General features: G+C 39.0%; 1 protein-coding gene across 1 annotated transcript; it reads right to left on the bottom strand.

The window, feature by feature from the left end:
- Window positions 1-9,827: 9,827 nt before the first annotated feature.
- On the bottom strand, window positions 9,828-15,177 carry LOC113015599 (cytochrome P450 2J4-like). Its single transcript, XM_026157634.2, has 9 exons — window positions 14,891-15,177; window positions 13,636-13,798; window positions 13,336-13,485; window positions 13,063-13,223; window positions 12,452-12,628; window positions 12,222-12,360; window positions 11,474-11,661; window positions 10,747-10,888; window positions 9,828-10,486 (listed from the first exon to the last, which is right to left on the bottom strand). The coding sequence occupies exons 1-9, from the start codon at window positions 15,089-15,091 to the stop codon at window positions 10,311-10,313; spliced, it is 1,497 nt and encodes a 498-aa protein (XP_026013419.2). The 5' UTR covers window positions 15,092-15,177; the 3' UTR covers window positions 9,828-10,310.
- Between the last annotated feature and the right edge of the window lie 1,235 nt (window positions 15,178-16,412).

The raw sequence follows: 16,412 nt of genomic DNA on the forward strand, positions 1-16,412 counted from the left end.
AAGTGTGATAATATAATTTATTTTGTGTAATAAACAACTGCAAGGATAGATAGTCATCTATTTGTTGTAATCAATACATAAAAGTAATACATAGGTGAATAATGATGATGAGTTATGATGCGTAATCATGGGAACAAGCGGGTTTACAAACAGGAACAGCTGATTACCATTAGAAAAGCTGAAATAATACCTCAACTGAAGCCAATTGTACTAAATGCACTAAATGTGCACTGTTACAAGAATATTTTTCTTTCTATTGTTTTCTATTATTTTAAGTTAAGCAGGACAGAGTGCTTTTAAAGAAAGATTTACTTATATTCTCAAAAGTTAAGCATGACAGGCTTCTGTTTAAGAAAGAGACCTGTTTTATTGTGTTAATGTTGTCATTTTGAGCTAAAAATAAATGGCTAAATGATCATTTGTTTCACATGTGTTCATATCACAAAGAATAGAATATGCATCTACTTAAATCAACTTCAAGTCAAATGGTTAAAAAAAATAATTTCACACACAAAAAAAGAGCTAGAAAATTCACCACACTGGGAATGGTGAAGACAACTGGGTTGCCTGGCCCTGGCCACGAGGTGTCCCTTATTTATTTTTCAGGGAGTTGGCAACCCTAGCTCCCACCCATGTAATTGAGCATTGCGTGGCACATCCAACATACTGTTTTACTTTAGTCCATGACGCGCTTACCTTCAGGGTCATACATCACATGAAAACCAAAATAATTCCAAACGCCAGATCTGAATGAGGGTGGGGGAGGTTCAATTTGCCATGTTGCAAGGAGAGCTTAACTTCTGTCTCGCTAGCTTGCCCTGCGCTCTTCCTTCTGACGATGCTGTCTGTGTGGAGCGCTCAGTCGATCTGCGCTCGACAGTGCAGCCTAGGCGGAGTAGTCGAACGCAGATTCACTGAGAGCTCCACACAGACAGCATCGTCAGAAGGAAAGTTGATAAAATAAATTACAAATGTTGTATTGTTCGATACATATGCGTACCGAACCGAAAGCACTGTATCAAACGGTTCAATATCGATACGAATATCGTTGCACCCCTAATATTTAGTCATCTTTTCTCTTTTACCATGTCTCTCTAATATTTTGCTCCTTAATATTTTTCTATTTTTTTTTTATTATTTTATTTTATTTTATTATATTTTCTCCTACTGTATCATGCTGCTGAGTGACTGCTGCTCGTCAAACACATTTCATTGCAATGTTGACCCTGTGCTAACTTGCATATGACAAATAAAACTGAAAACTGAAAAACTGAAAGGTTTAAACCTTTGGTACAGCCAGTGTGTGAAAGGTGTAAACCTTTGGTACAGCCAGTGTGTGAAAGGTGTAAACCTTTGGTACAGCCAGTGTGCGAAAGGTGTAAACCTTTGGTACAGCCAGTGTGTGAAAGGTTTAAACCTTTGTTACAGCCAGTATGTGAAAGGTTTAAACCTTTGATACAGCCAGTGTGTGAAAGGTTTAAACCTTTCACATACTGGCTGTACCAAAGGTTTAAACCTTTGGTACAGCCAGTATGTGAAAGGTTTAAACCTTTGGTACAGCCAGTGTGCGAAAGGTTTAAACCTTTGGTACAGCCGGTGTGTGAAAGGTTTAAACCTTTCGCTCAGTGGGTTAAAGGCATTGACACCTTATCTTGATGAGGCAAACTGTTTTGTTTCTTTCTTTCTTTTATTGAAAATGATACAGTTAGCACAAGATATCAGTGTGCCTTTTATTTGAATAGATTAGCTTTATCTGTATACACTGTCTAAAGAGGTTAAAGTGTATAATTCTTCAAATGTGTAGGAGAAAATGTAAGTTTAACTGAAGAAGAAGTAACAGGCTCATTTATTAGCCATTAAATTCTTCAAAAATATTGAATCTCTATACAACCAAATGTTTGCAGGTTTTTGTATTCCAGCTATTACATTGAGACAGATAGTTGAAAAAATGATCTTCAGGACCAAAAAAAGAAAAGTGCTACAGCATTTGGGTTGATTAGTCTTTTGCATCCTCCATCTACACTGAAACACTCAAATGGGAATGCTTGGGTTGCTAATACTGCGAATGTTTTCCTTAAGGTTGCTGCTATTTCTTTTGTAGGTTGTGCGTCAGATCAGTACAAGTAACAAATAAAATAAGCGATTACTATTGCAAAAAACTACTTAGATTACTGTTACTTTCCTGTAAGCATGCTGCGTTACTAAAACGTGATTTTGTTTGTGAGAGTGTCTCATGACAATGATGTAAGTGTGTGCGACATTTCTGGTAACAGACGTGCAGATCACGTTGGTGCAGATCAACAATGAATAATATATAGAGTGTGGGAGAGAGTATAACGGTGCAGCGTTTAAAGCGTGGAAGTACCTTATCCTTACTTTGAGTGTGATTTCATAAAAAGTGACAAAAACATTAGTGTCCACTGTACACTGCGTGGGAAGAAAACTTCTTTTTACAGCGAAACAAAGCCCTAAATGTCTGAGCAAGTACCTAGCACGCTGCCACGGGAATGTGAAATTCACAGAGAAACTGGTCTTCTTGATAACAGAAGAGCTTTTGAAACACAAAACAGAATCAGACTCAAAGAAATTTTATGCAATAGTCTTACTGGAAGCAACTACTAACCGTTTCAACAAACTGCAACAAACATCACCTTTATTCCTCACTAATTCTTCAAACAGTGATATAGAAGGACGATCTTTGAAATCATCTCCTTGTTGGATCAGAGTCACTTTCACAAGCTTGTAGCCATTAATCGCTACAATTCTTTGACTGAAGATTCAAAGGGTGAAGATGTTTCCATATTTCTCTGCAAACTGAACACAGACTGCAGATTGGTGGTGGGGTACAGCAATAAGTTGGCATTGTTTCTAAGAAGAAATACTTTAATCGATATGAGAAACCATCTTACGTGTAATCCCCGGATTTTTTGTCTTACTGAGACTACAAAATATATCATATCATATCATGAACACAAAAATAAAATGAGATTCAATTCACTAATTGCTGGTTCCAAGACAATTGTCACGGTCCTGGGTCTGTGACCCAGTGTTTTCTGTTCTGTATTATTAATCTCTCCATTTCTTGATGTATCTTTGTTTATTCTTACGTTTTGGTTCTGTGTATCCCCTCTAGTGTAGTCAGATCTCTGTGTAAAGTCCGCGTCTTTGAGTCTGTGTCTTTGCGTGTGTGAGTTTCCTGTTTTACCTTGAAGGTCCGTGTCGGATGTCAGTGTGTTCAAGTTACGTTTCCGCTGTCTCGTCAGCTCTGATTTCTCCCAGGTGTGTTCCCCTCCTGTCTCCCATCCCTTGATTACTGCTGTGAGTATTTAAGCCCTGTGTGTTCTCCTGCCTGTTGTGGGTTTGTCTGTGTTAATGTCCTGTGGCAACCTGGGTTTCCCTGTGTGGTTCTATGGTTCCCTGGGTCTGCAGTTAGTGTTTCAAGTTTGTTTGTTTTTTTCCAGTTTAAATTTTGTTTAGTATCATGCTGTACAGTAGTGATGGCCAAATGAAGCTTTCCGAAGCACTGAAGCTTGTATTGAAAAGCGGTTCATTACTCGAAGCTTTTCAACACAGTCCTCTCCGGTGACATCTGGTGGTGAAAATTTTGAAGAGCAGCTTGAATCTGCAAAATAAAACGGACTGCTCAATTATCACTGCTCACTCAAGAGTGGAGTTCTCTCTGATATTGGGCCACCGTTCCGTTGCTTTGAACATGTAATTGGTTTTGTTTTCTCGATTGGGGGGCTGAAAAAAATGTAATGCGTATTTGCGTAATACATTTTGATCAATAAACTTTCCCTATTTAAACATGCACTATGGTGTGGCCTTTCTTTGCTCATAACTCCTTGATGTTGGTAAATACAATAAGTGAGCAATATATATAATATACATATGAGAATGCACAGCACATTATGGAGTATGCCCCTGCTGTGAAGTCCTGCCTCCATCTACTTGTCGTTTAATCACTGGACAGCTGGACAGGTTCATACAAAATATTAGATTAGGCCAATTCCTATACATATTTTTGACTTAGGGGTGGGATTGATTGTGAACTGGAAAGGGAAAATGCTTAGGAAGCAGAGTACGGCTGCATCGTCACTGATTTGTAGAATCATTTTGATTCGATACAGGATCCGATTCAATTTGATTGGAATCTGGAAAGTTTTGCCTCAGTCAGAAATATTACAATTCTGGTCATGTATCAGTATATATCCATAATTTCGTATCTATTAAAAGAAAGCTGACACATGTGAGACTTAATTAGAGATGTAAACAGAGAGTTATGAAACCTGCAGCTGCAGAAGCCAGCGAAAAAAAAAAGAGGCAAACACAGCGCGGACCCGCCGACACATCAAAATCTGACTCTGACGCGTCGGGTCCGCGCTCTGTGTTTACGTTTGTATGCAGAATCCGTAAACCTGCTCCCAGTTACTGTTTTAGCTGCATGGTGTTTGACGACATGTTGTGAGGTTTAACCTGAGATGCTGGCGTTTCAGGCATAATAACGTTAATTTACAAATCGACACGGGATTTTAATGAATCAATATCACTTTATTCAATTTAGCATGGATTGTAATCAGAAAGGCGATAATCAAAACCCACCCCTAATCAAGAACTTGCAAAGTAAAAACATGATCAATGTAAGGTAGCCCTTTTGTTATTTACATTTAAAAAGGGGATTAGTGTTACTGTGCGCTGGCTGAGTCTGTTTCTTTTCTTAGAAATAGTTTCTCCTGCCCTGGAGAAAATCCACTTGCATGGAACAGAAGAGGCTGTGGAGTGCAGGAACTACACTGCAAGTTGGTAGATATGCAGGTATTCCTGGGTCCTGCAGACTATCACCTAAAAACAATAAACAAAATGATTTTCTAAACTGTAGCAATGTAATGTACGTATAGTGTCAAATACATTTTTGTAGTCTTCATTAGCTTTAATTCACATGGAAGTGTTCCTAAAGTCATATGCTGTAATGATATTTACATTATGAAAACATGATTTTGGACATTTCAAGTTTTTCACTTCGGCAGATAAAATGAATTGAGCAAAATCAACTCAAAATATTCCCACACGCCAGAACGTCCTCTCTTCCTCGCTGGCTCCATATCTGTCAGTGGAATGATCACCTCGTCGCTATCTGTCACCATCAACACACTCCACGAATCCCGTGGATGATTCACTTCCTTATATCCGTTTGAATCAGGTACCGAAGCAGTTACGTGCGTAATGAAGCTTCGGACGTCACTGGTCACGTGACTTTTGCCAAACGAAGCAAGCCTCGACACAGTGCTTCTGAACCAGTGTGTTGTTTTTTTCGACACACGCTCCGGAGCGTCAGCTTCAAGCGGGCCATCACTACTGTACAGTGCAGCGAGGAATGCCCAGACCTCTACATTGAAGAGACCAAACAGCCACTTCACAAGCGCATGGCACAACACAGAAGAGCCACCTCCACAGGACAAGACTCAGCAGTCCATCTGCATCTTAAGGATAAAGGACACTCTTTCGAGGATGCCAATGTTCACATTTTGGACAGAGAGGACAGATGGTTTGAAAGAGGAGTGAAAGAAGCAATCTATGTCCACTTTGAGCGACCATCTTTGAACAGAGGCGGGGGTTTACGACACCAACTCTCTGCCATCTATAATCCAGTCTTGAGATCCCTTCCCAGACGCCTTAACGCCCACTCACATCCTGGGCCATCTAACCTCAGGAATTCGCATGATAAGGTGGGGCCAGGTTTCACAATGAACACACCCGAAACTCTGGCTGATTGGGACCCACACCCAGTTTCACACCTTGGCTCAGGCGATTAGAGGATCATCAGGGGGTCCTTTTGTCCCTCTGTGGGGGGTTACTCCCACTAGGTTTATATCTGGGACTCTCCACCATTTGACCTTAGAACTGAAGAAGCTTCTCGGATGAGAGGTAAAACGTCTTCAAGTAACTTAAAGAAGTCCAGATGCTTTTCTTTGCAAGCTTATTTAAATCACTTGAGTTCATGCATTTAGTTTCTTTGTAAAACTGTGGAAAGGCAGCAAACAAAATATATTTCAGTGTAGTAGGATTAATAAACAACTATAGGTTATTTTGCTTGCTTCCAGCAATTGGTGGAATTTATAGATTTCCATTAAAACCCATAACATCATAGATGAGTGGAAATGGAACACAGAGGCATACAGTAACATAGATTTCTCTTTGAAAGCGCATATTAGTAAGTGAAATTGTCACTAGCTGAAAGATGATTTAACCAGATCCCTCAGTTTCTGTAGACATTCTTAGAATTTGATCTGTTCTTTTCAGAGACTTCAGATCTTTTTGTACCTGGAATCTGCTGAAGGCACTTTAATGGTTTTGGGATTGATGCCGCCAACTACCACTAGTTAACCTGCTAAACTTGTTCCAGTTGTACCTCCAGGCCCTGATACTTCTTCATTTCACAAGTTGGTATAAAGACATCATCTTGCCCAAACGATGTCGTGCCAACACGTTTCTTAAAAAAGATTTTGAATGTTGTTCTGTTCTGACATTTTAGCAATGTTTCATAGCAGTCTTAGTTCAGGGGTGGTGCCAGCCTGCTTTAAACATGTTGTTGTGCATGTGTATTTAAAAAACCTAATCTTGATTCCTCTGTTCTTGCAAATTTTAGGCCTATTTCAAAGCTCCATTTTCTGTCAAAAATCTTAGAAAAGATTGTATTTGTTCAATCTTTCTAAATTGTCACAATGTTCTTGAGAGGTTTCAATCTGGTTTTAAAGCCTTTCACAGCACCAAACCTGCACTTTTAAAAGTTCTTATCGATCATTTACTAGCCACTGACTCAGGTGACTCAGCTGTACTTCTGCTTTTAGACTTGACCACTGCCTTTGATACTGTTGACCACAGCATCTTGATCTCTCGGTTGGAGCACTGTGGCATCAAAGGCACTCCATTAGAATGGTTCAGGTCACACCTCTCTGAAAGGACTTTTTCTGTAGCAAACGAAGAGACACAAACATATCTCCCCAGTGCTTGACTCACTTCACTGGCTCCCAATCCGCTTTAGAATTCAGTGCGCCCCAGGGTGGCTGTGGCTACAATGTAGCTTGCCATCACCAGTGTGTGAATGTGTGTGAATAGGTGGATGACTGGTTGTGTAAAGCGCTTTGGGGTCCTTGGGGACTAGAAAAGCGCTATACAAATACAGGCCATTTATTTACCATAGAATTAAATATAACATTTTACTGGTGACTTACAAAGCACTGAATGGACAGGCCCCAGAGTATCTGTCTGACTTACTGCACCCTTATATGCCCCCTAGAGCTCTTAGGTCAGGTAAACGTTTGCTCTTGGCTACACCAAAGTTGAGGCTGTTTCATAGAGGTGTGGAATGATTTAGCTCTCCACATCAGAAAGGCCCTCTACTGTCAGTCTTTTTTAATCCTATCTCAAAACACATTTTTACTCATTGGCTTTCAACGCAGCATGAGAGTTATTTATGTATTTACTTATTTATCTGTTACTTGGTATTCGTTATTTGATATTGATGCTATTTTTGTTACATTAATTTTATTGTGTAATTTCTATCTTTGTACATCACTTTGGCCAACACTTTTGTTGTAATTACAGTGGGGCAAAAAAGTATTTAGTCAGCCACCGATTGTGCAAGTTCCCCCACTTAAAATGATGACAGAGGTCAGTAATTTGCACCAGAGGTACACTTCAACTGTGAGAGACAGAATGTGGGAAAAAAAAAAAAAATCCATGAATTCACATGGTAGGATTTGTAAAGAATTTATTCGTAAATTAGGGTGGAAAATAAGTATTTGGTCACCTCAAACAAGGAAAATCTCTGGCTCTCACAGAATTGTAACGTCTTCTGTAAGAAGCTTTTCTGTCCCCCACTCGTTACCTGTATGAATGGCACCTGTTTGAACTCATCTGTATAAAAGACACCTGTCCACAGCCTCAAACAGTCAGACTCCAAACTCTGCCATGGCCAAGACCAAAGAGCTTTCGAAGGACACCAGGAAAAGTATTGTAGACCTGCACCAGACTGGGAAGAGTGAATCTACAATAGGCAAGCAGCTTGGTGTGAAAAAATCAACTGTGGGAGCAATCATCAGAAAATGGAAGACATACAAGACCACTGATAATCTCCCTCGATCTGGGGCTCCACGCAAGATCTCATCCCGTGGGGTCAAAATGATCATGAGAACGGTGAGCAAAGATCTCAGAACCACACGGGGGGACCTGGTGAATGACCTGCAGAGAGCTGGGACCAAAGTAACAAAGGTCACCATCAGTAACACACTACAACGGCAGGGAATCAAATCCCGCAGTGCCAGACGTGTTCCGCTGCTGAAGCCAGTGCATGTCCAGGCCCATCTGAAGTGTGCCAGAGAGCACATGGATGATACAGCAGAGGATTGGGAGAATGTCATGTGGTCAGATGAAACCAAAGTAGAACTTTTTGGTATAAACTCAACTCGTCGTGTTTGGAGGAAGAAGAATACTGAGTTGCATCCCAAGAACACCATACCTACTGTGAAGCATGGGGGTGGAAACATCATACTATGGGGCTGTTTTTCTGCCAAGGGGACAGGACGACTGATCCGTGTTAAGGACAGAATGAATGGGGCCATGTATCGTGAGATTTTGAGCCAAAACCTCCTTCCATCAGTGAGAACTTTGAAGATGAAACGAGGCTGGGTCTTCCAACATGACAATGATCCAAAACACACCGCCCGGGCAACAAAGGAGTGGCTCCATAAGAAGCATTTGAAAGTCCTGGAGTGGCCTAGCCAGTCTCCAGACCTCAACCCCATAGAAAATCTGTGGCAGGAGTTGAAAGTTCGTGTTGCTCGGCGACAGCCCCAAACATCACTGCTCTCGAGAAGATCTGCATGGAGGAATGGGCCAAAATACCAGCTACTGTGTGTGCAAACCTGGTAAAGACCTATAGTAAACGTTTGACCTCTGTTATTGCCAACAAAGGTTATGTTACAAAGTATTGAGTTGTATTTTTGTTATTGACCAAATACTTATTTTCCACCCTGATTTACGAATAAATTCTTTACAAATCCTACCATGTGGATTCATGGATTTTTTTTTTCACATTCTGTCTCTCACAGTTGAAGTGTACCTCTGGTGCAAATTACTGACCTCTGTCATCATTTTAGGTGGGGGAACTTGCACAATCGGTGGCTGACTAAATACTTTTTTGCCCCACTGTGCTATGTGCTATGTAAATAAATAAACAATAAATGATGAGTTCAGAAGTTGAACTTCAGAACCTGTAATCTGCTGAATGCACTCTCCCAGTTTAAGGGATGAAGCCTCTAATGCACACATTCAACTTCTCAACCTGCTCCAGTTGTACCCAAATCCTCTTAATCTCACAATTTTACTGTCACCAATCTGGAACTTCTTGTTGTTTTCAACCACTTTTGGAGTTGTGTCCCATTGTTTGTCTGTACAAAGAACATGTAAATTCCACACAAAAGCTGCACCCAGCAAAGTGGTTCACATCCAGCCTATAATTATCCTTTGTTTATAATCTTAATATTGCTGAATTATTGGTCTCTAGATGTAGTAGTAGTAGTAGTAATAATACTTTCACTTAAGGATTTAAATACTTGCCTCATCATGGTTCCTTTAGTTTTGGTGATTTTTTTTTCTCACTGGTTATTTGATATCATGCACATGTATGTAAAGATAAAGAAAACCTTAGAATTTTGTCTCTGTGTAAAAAGGTAAAGGTTACAACCAAAATAAGTTTTTTTTCTTTCACATGCCAGAATGTGGTGCTTGACTCATGAAGACAGCAAGCAACTCTGAAAGCCTTTAAATAAAGAGTAAAGTGTTTATTGAAATTTTATTTTCACAAAACCCATTTGAAGTATCCCGATTACATCATGCACTCTCAAACTGATAAACAGCACTGAAACTAACTGTACTCCCACCCGTCACACCCGATTCTGAAACTATATTGTGACCTTAAACACAAATCCTAATGACAGTGTGATTTATTTAAGCACATTGAGTCTGGTAGGTCTGACAAATTTAATGTGGTTTGGAAAAGACTTTAAGAGAGTTGGAAGAGAATGTATTTACTGCATATTTGAAAACAGTCCTTTAATACAGAGAGGACAAAAAAATCACAACTGGCATTATTCTAAAATTGTAATATAGGAGATCATCATTCATTACAACAAATATAATAGAATATAATAGATTAGCTGGAAGACAGTGTAATAATAATGGAAGACAGTGATTAGTTGTGATTCATTGTACTGAGAAAGATATGCCCTCGGTTTACAAGAACTGGTGGTTTAACGTGGCACGGCACAGAGGCGGTAAGGTTTGGGACTGCGAGTGGCTCCTAACTTGAACTCCAGACTGGGCTGCTCTCCAGCAGGTGCAGAGAATGAAAACCTCTGAAGGAGGGAGGTAAAAAACAAGAATAACTCCATCCGGGCCAGCTGTTCTCCAAGACATGAGCGCTTGCCTGAGTACACAATGAGACACAAGTTTTATTCACACAATTTAGAAGTTAATCACTTTGATCACAGATTATTGCTGCAGCTGTGGAACAGAGATACCATTAACAGACCGATCCCCTACCAAAGTTAAGGCTGTAACTGTAAATGGCTGCTAAGTCAAACAATTAATGGCAAGACATACTACTTTATTAATCTTGCCTTCTTAAAACACTTGGCTTGAAACATCCTTTAACTGGATTTTGAGGAACTGCAACAACTGACTAACCTGTAGAAAAAGGAAGGAAGGCCTCTCTCCTCCTGAATTTACCATCCTGGTCGAGAAAGTGTTGAGGGTTGAAGGAGTTTGGAGTTTCCCACATTGTCTCGTCATTTAAGACAGAGTGTAGAGCAGGTATGATCATTGTACCCTGAGAAAATACAGCCAGTTAGAAGTGTTATTTAAACATGTCTAGTGTTTGTTCTAATCAGCGTGTCATACGTGTTTCTGGTATTGCTGATTGTTCATGCATTTATTACTTCTACATTCATCTATTCATTATTAACAGGTTGCTCAAAATGCTCGCTGAAAAGCCTTCAGATGATTCAAAATGCTGCAGCAAGAGTACCGACAGGGACTAGAAAGAAAGAGCATATTTCATTCATATTAACTTCTATAAAACTTGTGGTTCCCAGTGTGTTTAAAAGTAGAATAGGAGGCAGAGCCTTCAGCTTTCAGGCCCCTCTTCTGTTTCTCCCAGTTTGGATGTGGGAGGCAGACACCCTCTGTACTTTCAAGATTAAGCCTAAAACTTTCTTTTTTGATGAAACATATAGTTTCCATGATGCACTGAGTGGTTCTTCTTCAAAACAAAATGTTATTGAGGACAACAAACTTTGAGAGTCCTGGCATTAGATGATAAAAGGACAACTTTTTCATTCAAAATCTATCTGAGAAAACAAAAAACACCAAAAAGTGCTATAAAAAAATTCTTCTTCGCAATTCCTTTGTGTACCTTTGGGATTGTGTACTTATCCAATGTTGTGTCCTTGTTTGCAACATGGGCCACATTGAGGGGAATGATGTTGCCCATTCTCTGGATCTCATGGATGACCGCATCAGTATACGGCATGTTTTCTCTGTCAGTCATAGACGGCTGTCTGGATGAACCAATCACAGCATCGATCTCAGCCTGGACTTTTTCTGCACATAGTGAGAAAACAAACTGGTGGCTGTTGTTGCAATTTGGCACTAATAAAAGGAACCTGGATTAAAAAATAAAACTGAAATAAACTGAACAAAATTAACCAACACAAGAATGATCTGTGAGAAATCTGTTAGATTTGTATTGTTGGACTGTCATTTATGCCTAGAAATATATATTTATTAGGTTTAGGGAAGTCGTTTATGGGGTCACACACACACACAGACATACTTACACGGTACTCTTTGTGTGCATGTATACGTCATATGTTAATGAACCTATGTATATTCATGTAACCTAAATAAAAGAGCAGTGTTACGGGGGAACGGACGAGAGCAACTGGGGTCAAGCGAAGGAACGGCGTTTGTCCAATTCTCTCCCGTGCACGAGAAACATAAAGAACTTTGCCTACTCATGTCTTGCTTTGCTGTGTAGTTAAATTGTCTTGAACGTTCCAGCGAATAGGTTTAAGCTACAAACCTGTCAAAATCTCTGAAAAAAACGAATAGAAAGATGGTCCCAAGTGTGTATTCAGAATCAATATTGTTCATACACACACCTTGAATGTCTGGGTAGTGGATCATGTATAGCAGTCCCCAGCGTAAAGTAGTTGTAGTGGTTTCAGTTCCAGCACCAAACAAGTCCAGGGTGCAAAAACACAAATTGCTGAGACTAAAACCAGAGTCTTCGTCCTCCTTCTATCAGAGTCACAAAAGCCAGACGCAGGAAATAAAAGGCATGTTTTTTAGAAAATGTAAATGAACAAGAACACATTTTGAAAACACTTACCTCCCCCATTTCTATGAGAAAAGCATCAATGTAGTCTCTTGGTGATGATGGGTTGAGGTTTTCTCTGTGTTCTTTGATCTTGACTTCTACAAAATCAATTATCTTTTGGATCAGAGTGAATATTTTTTGGTGAGGTCCAGGCAGCCACCTCATCAGCCAGGGTAATGTGTTGTAAATCTACAGAACAGGAAGACAGTAGCAGTAATAGGTCAAATTTTGCAAAAGTAGGCTTAACCTGTGATCGGCAGTAATGAAAAGTAACCGAGTAAAATCATTTAAACACAATTTTGAAGCATACTTTAATAGTAATTAAAATCTCTTTTACAACACAGCAGATTTCATAAGTGACTTTCTTCCTCCACTGCAGTTAAAGGAACACAACAGTAAAATATTTCAGGAAAGATAATCTGCGCTGAGATATCAGTCTGAGAATCTGAGACAAGGCACAGCCCAGGTGGAGTCTAATGTGAACAATAGCTATGCTCCTCTAACTGCTCTGTTTGCAAAAACAGCTTTCACTTGGGCTGCACAAAAAAGTTCAGCTAAAGTTTCTTATTTGTTATTTTTAAATCCTGAATCAAACAACACTAACATATGTGAAAGAGTTTCACCTGTGCCCACACGCTTCCCTCCAAGTACACTATGTCACTGAAGAGCTGCAGAATAGACTGAAACTGCTCATCGGTGTACTCAAAACGATTCCCAAACACCAAACAGCAAATGATGTTGGACACAGCATTGTTTAACAGTGACTGGGTATTAAAAGGTTTTCCTGAAAGAGCATATGTTCATTAGACAAAACATTAAAGCAAACTCATAATTAATTTCGATTATGTAAAAAAATTGTGTACGTTTTGTGTGTGTGTGTGGGTGTGTGTGTGTGCCTTGGTGATCTGCAAAAGCCTCTGTGAGATACTGGCACTCCTGCTGGATGGATAACTCCAGGGTCTTCTTGCCCAGACCAAAGTTTCTGAGTGTGTGAAGAGCAAATCTCCTCTGTTGCTTCCACTGATACCCATTTGATATCACAAGACCTTTTGGAAAAACAAGACTGCGTTAGGCCCAAAGTAACTTAAAAATAAGGTCAGTAAAATACTGACCTAAGTTTTAACATTGCTAAATAGTCAGATGATGCTGGTCTTATTAAAAAACATCTTGAAAAACTTTTCAAGTAAAATTATCACCTTTATTCCCAACCAATTCTTCAAACATTGGTAGGCTGGGGCGATCCATGAAGTCTTCTCCTCGTTGGATTAGGGCTTCTTTGACAAGCTTGTAGCCATTAATGATCACAGTTCTTTGACCAAAGAATCGAAGGCTGAATATGTTTCCATGTTTCTCTGCAAACTGAACATGAACAGAAGATTCTGTTTAGTGTTGGGTTGGGATCTGCCTCATTTGGGTGACCGCTTCATAATTTTGGCTATTTCCTCTTAAGAAAGCCAATATTAATACAGCTTCTTCTGAATAAAATACAGCTTCACATACAGCAACGTCCCTTTCTCTCAATAAATAACCAAAAAGACAAGATAACAAAAACTTTATTCATACCATAGGTAGGCATTTTATATAAGAAAATATTTAAGACAATGTTAAACTCTGTGACTGTTGTGCTCTATTGCACATTTCAAAAGCAATTAAAAGCAATTTACTTGCTTTATAAATGCACTGTCTGTTTGTTTAATACTTTCCAGCCCACTAGTAACTCATGATAATGGTTGCGTTCTATGAGTATTAGGGCGAGAAAAAAAATACTGTTGATCATTTTGAGAATAAGATCAAGAATGTATTTTGAGAAAAAAGTCAAAATACTGTTCTTTGAAAAAAGGCGAAATTATGTTTCTGGGGGAAAAGTCAAAAAGTCTATTTAGAGGAAAAAGTCAAAATGTGGAGATTACAGTAGTTGTTTCACGACAAACTGCCACGTTTGTTATACCCTCTGAGTTAGTGAAAGCATACTTCAGAATGAGTTTTTAGCAACAAGAAAGGAAATTATTTCTGTTTAGCACATAAACAAATTAGGATGTTGAAAAGATGGTGCAGAAAGCTTCATCTGCTCAGATGGAAAACCACACAAACTTCAGACAGTAGGCCAGATTTGTACAAAATGAAATTGATATTTGTAAGGTTATTGATAGTTACACTCTTGTCCAATAAAGAGGTCATATGTCAGGATTCTGGCCTTCTACATGTTCCTAAAGCCAGAAAAAAGACTATTGGAGAGCGTGCTTTTTCTTTTCTTGCCCCATTTTTGTAGAACAACCTCCTTCAACGCATGCTCTGTGGAGCTTTTTAAAGCTAAGTTGAAGACCCACTTGTTCACCGTATCCTACGTGTCTTAATTCGGTGTAATACCACTTTTAATGCCTGGGGCACTTTATTTTTATAACATGACATTTTATTAATAAAAATTAGTAGTAGCAGTAGCAGTATGTATACCTCTGCAAACTGCAGATGAATTCTATCAGGTCTGATGCGATGAAGATTTCCAATGAAAGGCAGAGCCCTCGGTCCGGGAGGAAAGTTTTTTGGCACTCTGTTCTTCAAAACTTCAGTCATAAGCAGAAGAACAAACAAAAAGATTAAAATGCTCCTGCCGTCTATCCACTCTGAGCCAAGAAGGCTGTATAATGTCTCCATGTCTTCGCTTAGTTAGGCTGTCGCTTGTTGAGATGGGCTATATCTGCAAATGTGACGATGATTGTTTTATTACCAGAGGACGTGGAAAGACGCTTTCAAAATAAAAGCGCGTGGTTAATAAGACTTAACCAATGTAAAATTACACTACATCTCTAAGACACTCTGTTACAACTGTTACACCTGTACCAGGTGGTTAAGAAAAATCGGAGTTGTAACAGTGTATGAAGTTAGGAAAATTTAGGTCTACGTTTAGGAGGAACACAGGTAACAGTGCTTGTTTCAGGTCTTAGACACACGGTGTGCTTTCAGTGTAGGATTATTGTTTTCGTACATTTATTAATTAAGAAAACACCCGAGAAATAAAACTTTTACCTTTTAGTTAAATTTAGAAAGCTTATGGCTTTGTTTTTCACTGACTGTCTACTTTGTTTTTTTTTCTCAAAAAATTACGTAATATATTTATTAAATATTTCATTCACAAAGATCTCATTTGTGATTTAAGCACGATCAGTTTTTGAGCAGTATATTTCAGACCTCTACTGGCCTGTATGGTTTACAGTAGTTGGTATTCTTCTTCTGTCGACCTTTGGGTTCTTGCCATAATTACATAACATATTCAGAGCCAAAGAAAACAACACACTCAGTGTGTGAAACGTTTAAACCGCCCAGTAGGTTAAAGGCACTGGCACCTTATCTTGAAACCCGACTCCTAATTTGGTTTGGAATGTGGGAAGAATAATGAGGAGAACTTTAAAGAAAAATTATTTAAAATGATACAGTTAACAAAGATATCGGTGTGCCTTTTATTCAAATGGATCGCTTTTATACACTGACTTAAGAGAATAGTGATTAATTGTTTAAAATGTATTTAAAAAAAAGGGGGAAAGCAAGTTGAACTGAACAAGGGGAAGTTAAAGTAACAGAGTCGTTTGTCAGTCATTAAATGCTGCCCAATAATTAATCTCTATACAACAATTTGTTTGCAGGTTTGTGTATTCCTGCTATTACATTGAGGCCGACAGTTGAGCAAACTTCTTGGCTAGCGCCCCCCAAATTGCTATTTGTGTACTTTAGTCTTTTGCATCATCCAGCTGTATTGAAACACTCAAATGGGAATGAATGGGTTGTTAATACTGCAAATTTGTTTCCCATAACATTTAGATTTAACCAATAATATTTAGAACTGGCACATATACTTAACATGTTTATGTTACATTTAGATTTACATTAAAAACTCTGCAAATATCTGTGACTTGAAAAGCAATATCAAAGCAGACTTTTAAGAAGTTTGGAGCTAAATACATTTTGAAGTTTGAAGCTT

This window comes from Astatotilapia calliptera, chromosome 23 (genome assembly GCF_964374335.1).
Source record: "Astatotilapia calliptera chromosome 23, fAstCal68.1, whole genome shotgun sequence".
NCBI classification, from domain to species: Eukaryota; Metazoa; Chordata; class Actinopteri; order Cichliformes; family Cichlidae; genus Astatotilapia; species Astatotilapia calliptera.

Coding starts and splice junctions, on each gene's coding strand:
- LOC113015599 (XM_026157634.2), bottom strand. CDS start 15,091: ATGGAGACATTATACAGCCTTCTTGGCTCAGAGTGGATAGACGGCAGG. Junction 13,486..13,635: donor AGAATTGGTTGGGAATAAAG/GTGATAATTTTA, acceptor TTTTTCCAAAAG/GTCTTGTGATATCAAATGGG. Junction 13,224..13,335: donor GGCTTTTGCAGATCACCAAG/GCACACACACAC, acceptor ATGCTCTTTCAG/GAAAACCTTTTAATACCCAG.